Consider the following 9,532-nt stretch of genomic DNA (forward strand, 5'->3'; position numbering starts at 1 on the left):
TAACTTGTCAACGAATCAAATTCTGTACTTCAACCAGAAAACCATACAACAGGTCCCTCAACTGTTAAAACCAGTGTAATATAGGTCCCATGACGGTTTGGACGGCGGTTTTAGCTGACGTGGCGCCTACGTGGCAAAGTTGACCAGGTCTTTATCTGACGTGGCATTGATGTGGCATTGACATGGCAATTTAATTTATAAAATAATAAAAACTGTGACCCCACATGTCATGTTCACCAAAAGAATGAATTAAAAATGGTGGGGCCCACGTCGGCCCCACATGTCATTCTCACCCCCTCCTCTCTCTCTCTCCCCTCTCCTCTCTCCAGCCTCCAGGCGCCACGGGAGGTCAAGGGGAGGTCCGGCGGCGGCGGCCGGTAACGCGACGGCGGGAGCGCTGGGGGAGGGGCTCCGCGCGCGGGGCGCCTCCCGCCCCGAGAAGCTGCTCCTCATCTTCGCCCGCAGCGTCGGTGCAGACTCCACGCGTTGACTCGAGGAAGAGTTCGAGGCCATGGCGCCGCCCGTCTCCGACGAGATGGAGCTCGCGCCCTGTACTTGTCAAAGTCGACGGCGGCGATGAAGAGGAGGAGGTGGAGTAGTGGTGGTGATGGCGGCGGGGAGTAGCAGCTGCAGCAGCGGCGCCGATTCTTCTCCACGTCGTTGTGCTCCATCTTGCTACTGCTGCTGCTGGTGTGGCAGCTGCCTGCTGCTTTTGTGCTTGTGCTTTTCTTCCTGCTCTTCATCTCACCAATTGCTTCTTCCTTTGAGTCATTTAAATTCTCAACTCTCAAGGACGCAGGCAAAAGTACGTTTCTTGATCTCAGCTTCTCTTAATCGTGAATAAGTGAGCGAATTAAAGAGAAGAATAAAATGGAGCGAGTAGCAGTTGGGTTACGGCTACACGAGAAAGGGGAGGGATGAAGAGCTGGGGATGGATGGAGACGAGGAGCAGCTTCTCGAGGCGGGCGCGCCCCGCGCGCGGAGCCCCTTCCCCCAGCGCTCCTGCCGCCGCGCAGGGCCGGTCCTATGATTTTGAGGGCCCTAAGCGAACTCATCGTGATGGCCCTCTAAACTATATATAAAATTTTATGATATATAGATAATAATTTTACTTGCAAAACGATAATAAATACATCCATATATTAAATTTAACATGTCTGGTAATTATGAAGAAATAAAAATAACAATATATTTGTAACTTGGAACTAATATCATTATTCATTAACTTAATGAAGAATAAAATCCTCAATTGAGCACATAGCCAAGCCATTTAACCTTTCTTGTGACATAGTTGATCTCAAATAGTTCTTCAAAACTTCAAGTTTGAGAAACTTCTTTCAGCTGAAGCTACCGTCATAGGTACAGTTAATAGATTTTGATAGGCAACTAAAACATTTGGATAGCAATCTGCATCCATAACGAACTTCAGAATCTCAGGCGCGAACATCGAAGAATCACACCTTTAATTCTGAATAAAAATCATTGATCTCAATATCGGATGAGATCGGATGAGGTACTAGACTACTAGTATTAGGTGTTGGCCCCTCCACCATCATGGGCCCCCGACGGTCGCCTCGGCTGCATAGGGCCAGGGCCGGCCCTGCCGCCGCGTGATGGCGGGGTTGTCACAGGCGTTCCCGGCAATCGGGCTGAACGAGCTGTGCTACAAGGAGTCGCCGGAGAGCATGAGGAGCGTGGCGGGGGCGCAGGAGCACGCGGCCGCGACGCCTTGGCGTCCGTCGCCTACGAGGCCGAAGGGAGACAGGAGAAGATGGAGCGGCGCGCGGCGGCCGGCGAGGTAGCCAGGGAGGGAGGAGGCAGGGAGGTCGGCAATGGCGGGGCTCGACGGCGACGGGCGGAGGAAGAAGCGCGCAGCGGGCGGCGGCCAGCAACCGTCTCCGCCTTCCTCGCCGGCCGCTGCCTTTTTGCCTCTCCGTGCGCGCTCGCCGGCGAGGAAGGATGGCCAGGAGGGAGAAAGAAGGAGGCGCCGGTCGTTCCTCTCTCGTCGTCTGTCGATAGAGATGATGGGTCCCACTATTTGTTTTTCTTTCGTCCGACTGACATGTGGGCCTCATATTTTATTTTTATTTCAATTTTTTATATTTTGCTCCTAGTGCCACGTCACCGCCACATAGGACGAGGACTAAGTCAAACCGGCCACGTAGATGCCACATCTGCCAAAATCACCATCAAAACCGCTGAGGGACTTACTTTGCACCGGTTTTGATAGTTGAGGGAGCCGTTGTATCTGGTTTTCCGGTTGAAGGATGAAAATCGGATTCGTTGACAAGTTAAGGGATCTCAAGTGAACTTATTCCATTTTTTACAACACTATACTACTACACCCTCCGTCCCATAAAAAGACAATTATGACACATTCTATTTATATGAATATGGACATATCTCTATTTAGATTCTTTGTAATAGGATGTGTCACATTCAGCTTTAGATTCATTTTTTTGGGACAAAAGGAGTAGATGATAACTTTTTAACACAATATATACACATGCTCATATAAAACGCGTGCACACTCACCCACACATATACCATATCTTTATAAGCACCTTTAATGACTAAAGCGGCATATTTTGAGATTCACGAACTTTGCCCAGTGAGCACCTATCGAAGATTAAGCCGACATATTTTGAAAGTCCCAGGCATATCTCATTATTGATGAGTAGGTCACTTATCATTAAAAGAATAATTAGTTGTAAATGTGAGCTCATATACTAAATTTAAAACTTAAATCTGGGTGAACATATTCCACCACAAGAACACATACTGAAAACTTAATGAATAGAAATTAAGTCTCATTTTATTTATAGTTCAAAAGTAATTCAAATGTTTCCTCATAGGATCCCTATTTATTTTTTCTTTACATCATTATATTGTCTATATAGTTATTTTGAAGTAATTTCGTCTATATCTAATCCAAAAGGAAATTTGCACAGTATAACATCAGGGCATGTTTGCGCGCCTAAATTTAGTTATGAAGCAGCTTAAACCCAACTCAATGGCTCTAGCTTATTTTGTAATATCACTTCAGTCTGCTTCATTCCCTTTTAAACGAAGTTAAAACTGCTTGGTTAAACTTAAGCTATACCAAATAGGCCCTGAGCGTAAAAAAAAAAAACTTAGCTGTGCTCATCTAGAGCTCTATTTGTTTTTTTTAGAAAAACAATAATGTTTTAAGAAAGGCTGTGTTTAGTTCAAGCCAAAAATGTAAGTTTGGTTGAAATTAGAACGATGTGATATAAAATTTGGAAATTTGTATGTAGAAAAGTTTTAATGTGATGGAAAAGTTGGAAGTTTGAAAAAAAAAAGTTTGAAACCTTTGCTTTTAGTGGTTAAAAAAAGCAATTATTTAACCAACCGCCGGATCTGAGATGAACAACTCAGATCGAACTCCCAAAACCTCTTCTGCGGCGGCCGCTTTCGTTAGTCATCGCCGGCCTTCCAAATGCCGTCCTCCCCGTGGATCCCCACCGCCGGCGCTCCGCCGCCGCGGGCAGCGCCGGCCGTGGTCTACTCCTGGCTGTCGGAGCGCCACCCTGTCAAGGTATCGTGCCCTCCCCTCTCGGACCAGCGGTAATCTCCCTTCGTCTCGCCGCCCCAGCTCGCTGAACCTAACACCTAGGGTTTCTCGTCTCACCCGCGCAGGAGGCAGGAGCAGGAGCAGGCGCTTCCAACGCGCAGGAGTCCAGGCCCCGCGTTTCTCCGGCGGAGAACTCGTAAAATGCCTCTTGCATGCCCCTCTCCCCACCTTTTTCTTGGCCGTTTCTGATTTTCTGCAATGCGTGCTTTGTGTTTGTTATATTTTTTTTGAGGTAATTGTGTTTGTTATATTGTCGCCACGAATGATTATCTCTGCAATTTAGATATTTCAGTAAGCGAATGTGAGCGCAAGAACCAGCCATTGTATTAGCTTCGAGCCTTCGAGTCGATAGTGCTGGTCTTTTGCTTAATTGCTCGTCTGTGACACGGATGAAGTGGGCAGTAGTTGGTTCATGGTTGATGTGGTCGACTTATTGCTTGGAACATATTGGCAATAAGCAAGATGAAGTACAACAGTTTTACCTGCATAATTCGTTATCTTGTGCAAGCACCTGGGTGTGGTACTTGAAATCTTGAACAATGCTGTGAACAAGAAGGAATGGTTAATAATGATGCTTTTCATCTGGTTAGAGAAAATAGAAATGTGTTGAGTTCAAAATAAAATAGGGATTACATAAAAAAAAATGGGGGCGACCTACTTTTTTTCTGAACAGAAATCACCTCCCTTCCAAATCAGTTTGGTTTATCTGGTCCTCTACTGATAACTGCCATCTAAATTCCCATTTCCACCTTTCCTCTGACCACATCCCATTGACAGTCCTCCCCTGCTTCCTGCTTATGCTATATAACTTGGGAAACAACACTTTCAGAGGCACTGCTCCACACCACACATCATCCCAGAATTGGGCATGATTCCCATTCCCAAACTCTCTCACAACTAACTTACTTACCCACTGATTGCAAACCCCCCAAGCAGAGCCCCTGGCCTTGATTTTTTGTATTTTGTTTTCAATAGTAACCAACTTTATTTGATCTGCTAAAATGAAAATGCATGTTTCCAATTCCAACAATTGTGTTGAATTGTTTTGTATATCTTCTTCTTGGTCAAATGATTTGGAGTTGTGAACCTGTATATTCTTAATTTGTAGTTAAGTTCCTGATTAGTCACCTCGGCAAATAATGGATTCATATAGTAAACATTATTGTATTACTTTGCATAGTGAAGTGGAAACCCGAGAGCATGAAGAGAAGGTCAACAAATATCAGGCTGTCCTTGCAGCTCGTTTGAAGGCCAAATACTTTTCTGGCAAGGCTTTTGGTAAAGGTACCAGTGCACTCCAATCTTATGACAATAGTATGGCATGGCATATTATGGTTTACAGAAGATTTGCTTGTTTGTTCAGGCAGTCAGATATCTGCCTGGTTAGATTATCTTTTTTTTTTTAAAAAAAAAACTTTGATATCTAATAGATCATTTTCCTGCATGTTAGCTTAGAAGAAAGCTCAACTGTATGGTTCAACAATTGACATGGAATCTTCAAATGGTCTGAGTCATGATCCACTAAATCAACAAACACAATTAGTCTGTGTCATGTTTTGGCCTTGAGATGCAACCTGTCATTACTAAAAGATATTTATATTATTGAATCCAAGATATGCTAAGTTGACTATCCTAACAGTCATCTCGAAGAAATGCATTAATATGCCTTCCTTACTTTGTAAGGATAGCCAGTGACCAGATGTGGTAGTAGAGTTTGCCTTTTTGTTTTCTTACTAATGAATTAACTTCAAGTGATAGTTTTTTTCCCCGTATTGACAATGATTTTTTTTTTTAACGTTTCACCATTTGGTGGACAGAAAATGTGTTTGAAGAAATGACTATCCAGTCTGAGACCATTCTGTTAAGCAGGTGAGTTGTCTTCGCTATTTGTGTGTTTTTCCAATATTGTTCTAAAATTTCATCATAAGAACCATTTTCCTTTTGTTTCCTAGGTGCCCGTTTTCAAGTTTATTTGCAGATCCAGCAAAATTTTGCCGGGAGAAGAGCTGTACTAAAGAGGACATTTATCCATCTTTGACAAATGCCTCCTTTGCCAAGCATAACCATTTATCTCTAGTTCGTGAAGACTCGTCGAAGTAATTAGCGGACAGTTTGTCTGCAGAAAACTCTTAACACCTGCCAAGTGGCACCTGTCTATCAATACCACCTAATGGATGAGGGTTGGGTAGTTACATTATTAACTACATATGTTATCCTTAAACTAAATGAACTGAAACATGTAAAATATCAACAGGCCTAATTTAACTTGAGAGTTTAGTTTCTTCTTGTAGGCCTGTTGAGCATATAGATAGCTATGAACTTAACTCTATGCAAAACAATGCTCATATTGAGATTATTCCTCTAGGGGGATGTCTCCAACATTTTACCTGTCACCATAGTACTCACATGCATGATCTTTGCATATTTTTTTATTGTTCCTTTTCTACAGAATGCTGTTATTTTGTAGGGTACTAGTATCTTGAACTTTCTATATTCCGTTTGTAGTACCAACATTCCAGGGCCTCCATTGCCGATTATTCCGGTGCATCTGTCAACATACATGGCAAGCTTCATCTGCAAGTGCCCCTGGAATCATGGTGGACAGATGTATGACCAAACACACCTGAACTACATCTGCAGCCATTCTTATCTTCATGCAACTGTACCTGCTAACCTGCACCAGGTAAAATAGCTCCTATGAGCGACGGTTTGTTGAGGTGCTCTTGTACTTTCCAGTTGTTTCCTCATATTTGCAAAAGAGATCTCCATTGCCACCACCGTGAGACATTGCATGGTGCACTGGTGCTTCTTCCACCGTGCGCCGCACAAGGGCAGGGGCCATGCCCTTTTAACCACTGTTTGCTTGGGTCCTGCGATGTGAGCGTCCAACTCTGGTGGGGCCTTTCTCCCTCAGGTTCACACGTAGTACCCTGGACTGGACATCCTTTGGCTGATACCGCACTTGCAATGGCAAATGCATCACCGGTCTCTAGATTTGTTTTTTTTTAGTTCTGATCTGGTGCACAGCTGCCGTTCCTATCTTCAGCAACACAATTTGCAATAGAAATGTGCCTCCTTTTCTTTTCCTTTACTGTGGAAAATGAATTAATATATGTACGACATCCTATGTTAATATTTGATATTGGGATTCTGTGAGATCCTGCACATCTTTGAGACCGAAATGTTTGTGTGAAATTCATGTCTGCATAAACCTCAAACAATGTAAGTCGACATCATGTTCAATTATATATATATGCTATGTTTTTGAATTTGCTCGTTTGTTTTGATGAACACTCACGTTTATGTATTGACAAAAGCCTAGATTTGTTTCGTGGCACATGTTGCCGGGCTTGTCCTTAAGATTCTTTGGAATCCTATTCGATAAGCATCTCAATGAATAGGAATATGTGGTTCAGATCTTGATGGGAACATTCATATAGGAGTACCAAAATTGTTTGATACACATCCAGAACCTTGTTTGATACAACTAGGTAAAATAGCTAATGAACTACAGAACAGAGCAGCAGCAGTTGGGTTATTATGGGTAACTTAACATCAAGAAAGTATGCCATCCATTAGCAATCCCAAAGCATAATCCATTACAAGTTAGTTGAACCCCGTGACATCATTACATGAAAGGCACTATTTTTTTATAACTTCATAGTTGCACAACGTTTTGACAAGTAGTCTACTACTTTTAGAGTTGTACATGCCTCTTCTACCCCATCATTTTGTCTTACTAGTGTTCTATTAACTGCAGTTTTGCAACTTGTAAATAGAAATAATATATATGATCCATTGATCCATGTTAATTTAACCGCAGGTATAAGTACATAATTAGTTGTAAAAATACACAGCAAAAACCTACTCGAAACAGAAAAATCGATCTCATGGCGCATGCATGCATGCATGCCTCCATCCCCAGTAATTATCCTTGTTTAGTTATACACGTTTTCTTATTGATAAACATATTATTGTTAATATTATTATCCTCTCAAGTGAAAATTTGGTGGATAATAATAATAATAATGAATAATATAATTCATTCAGCAGTGGTAGTCGTAGTGCTGTTCTTGCATGGCTCCGAGGAGCAGCTACTCTGGTCGTCGGCGGCGTTCTTCTCCGGCGCCGGCTGCCGCGGGAGCAGCAGCTGGAGCTTGCCGGCGAGCTCGGCCTTCTCGTCCCGGAGGCGGGAGTTCTCGCGGCGGACGTCGGCGCAGCCCCTCAATGCGCGGTTGAGCTCGTCGAGGAGGCGGCGGTTGGCGCCGCGGAGGTGCTCGACCTGCGCCCACAGCTCGCTGAGCTGCCGCTGCTTGCGCATCCGCGACCGCCGCGCCGACTCCCGGTTCGACACCATCCGCCGCCGCCGCCGCTCCTCCTCCGCCGCCGGAGCCACGCCCTGCAGGCCGTAGCAGCACCCGTCGGAGCCCGAGCTCGGCGAGCCATTGCCGCCGCCGCCGCCCGCGGCGGCCGCTTCTTCCAGGATGCGCTCCAGCTCAAACACCGCCAACGCGGCGGTGGCGTCGTCGCCGGCGGCGAGCGCAGCCGTGGCTTCTTGGAACGGCGGCGGCGGCGGCGGCGCGGCGGGGACGAAGTAGGCCTGAGGCGGCAGCGCCATGTTGATGAGGCCGTGGTGGTGGTGGTGGTGGTGCTCGGCGGCGCCGAAGAAGGGAGGGTTTGGAGGCGAGAGGAGGTGGAGGCTCGCCACCTCACCATGGCCGCCGTGGTGGTGGTGGTACATGATCGATCTTGCTCTTTGTCTCTTCTTGGCTAATTAAAGCTAATTAAGGTTAGCTTATGATCACTAGCTTTGTAGTAGCTAGGTGTGGTTTGGTCGAGTGATTGTGTTTTTTCTGGCTATGGTGTGTGATCGGATGAGGAGAAACTGGGTTGGTGATGGCCCTTTTATAGTGTGCCACAGTGTAGCTTAGCTTTGGATGATTCCTTTCCATCCCTCTCCTTGAGTGAGAGAGAGAGAGAGGACTTTAGTTCGGTCCATCGTATTGAATTTTTATTGATTTGGGCCGAGTTTAGTTTCAAACTTTTTCTTCAAACTTCCAATTTTTTCATCACATCAAAACTTTCCTACACACATAAACTTTCAACTTTTTCATCGCATCGTTTCAATTTCAACCAAATTTCCAATTTTGACGTGAACTAAACACACCCTTGGATCTTGTTGAGCTACATTTTCTTCTGAAAAGACTGTTTTGTTAGAGTTTTGCTTTACCGTTTCTCGATCTCTCTACTAGACGACAGGGGTGGAACCTGGAAATTCTCAAGTAAAGGGTTGAGTTATAACATGACCTTAAATATTTTTCACGAATTACATGGTGTTTTCATAAGATTTTAATGGGATTATGAAGCTAGGCCTAGGTCGGGCTTAAGCCTAATTAAGTGCCGTAGGCTGGCCTGTCTCTGCCCCTGCTAGATGTAAATTTATATAATCATGATTAATAAGTAGGCTTAATAATGTAAAAACATGCAACGGACACGTACAAATACGATTAAGTAGGCTTAATGTAATAAAACATGAACGGACACGTATAAATATGAGTTTTGTCTATTTAGTTTTTTTTCAAAACATATTCTACAAAACAATGGAGTTCCCCTAAATTTAATTTGTTCAGACATCATGATATAAGCTCAGTAAGTCAGAAGTATCATGCACGAAGGTGCATAGATTATTGAAAACACCAGAATGTACGTATATGGCTAATATATTAGTCCATGCGAGTAGGGCGATGAATTAATCAAGCTAACTCGACAAAAATGCAAGGGTGGCATGTGGTGAAATGATATAGATCACCTCCACATTTGTGTACTTTGTGTAGGGTTTGGGCATTTTGTATAGCCAAAGGAGACACTACTGGAGAAATGATCTTTGCTGTGTCATGCAAAAATCACATTACTCCTGGTTTGAGTAGGGCGGGACTA

The 9,532-nt window shown here is 44.2% G+C and overlaps 2 protein-coding genes across 3 annotated transcripts; one reads left to right on the plus strand and one right to left on the minus strand.

Annotated features, from left to right (window-relative positions):
* The first annotated feature begins 3,387 nt into the window (after positions 1-3,387).
* Positions 3,388-6,311, plus strand: LOC127781071 (uncharacterized). Of its 2 annotated transcripts, none has more exons than XM_052307977.1 (5): positions 3,388-3,559; positions 3,661-3,731; positions 4,776-4,879; positions 5,413-5,464; positions 5,548-6,311. In XM_052307977.1, exons 1-5 carry the CDS (start codon positions 3,461-3,463, stop codon positions 5,693-5,695), a joined length of 474 nt encoding a protein of 157 aa, XP_052163937.1. In that variant the 5' UTR covers positions 3,388-3,460; the 3' UTR covers positions 5,696-6,311. The 2 variants fall into 2 exon arrangements, with proteins under 2 accessions (XP_052163937.1, XP_052163936.1); XM_052307976.1 differs by having other exon boundaries at positions 6,101-6,311.
* Positions 6,312-6,784: 473 nt separating this feature from the next.
* Positions 6,785-8,518, minus strand: LOC127781070 (bZIP transcription factor RISBZ3-like). The gene has a single exon (XM_052307975.1). The coding sequence runs from the start codon at positions 8,334-8,336 to the stop codon at positions 7,638-7,640; it is 699 nt and encodes a 232-aa protein (XP_052163935.1). The 5' UTR covers positions 8,337-8,518; the 3' UTR covers positions 6,785-7,637.
* Between the last annotated feature and the right edge of the window lie 1,014 nt (positions 8,519-9,532).

Source organism: Oryza glaberrima, chromosome 8, assembly GCF_000147395.1.
Source record: "Oryza glaberrima chromosome 8, OglaRS2, whole genome shotgun sequence".
Taxonomy (NCBI): domain Eukaryota; kingdom Viridiplantae; phylum Streptophyta; class Magnoliopsida; order Poales; family Poaceae; genus Oryza; species Oryza glaberrima.

Excerpts from the sequence above, each read along its gene's own strand:
- LOC127781071 (XM_052307976.1), top strand. The coding sequence starts at position 3,461 with ATGCCGTCCTCCCCGTGGATCCCCACCGCCGGCGCTCCGCCGCCGCGG. Across the intron at positions 3,560-3,660 it reads CGGAGCGCCACCCTGTCAAG|GAGGCAGGAGCAGGAGCAGG; the intron begins GTATCGTGCCCT and ends TCACCCGCGCAG. Across the intron at positions 3,732-4,775 it reads GTTTCTCCGGCGGAGAACTC|TGAAGTGGAAACCCGAGAGC; the intron begins GTAAAATGCCTC and ends TACTTTGCATAG.
- LOC127781070 (XM_052307975.1), bottom strand. The coding sequence starts at position 8,336 with ATGTACCACCACCACCACGGCGGCCATGGTGAGGTGGCGAGCCTCCAC.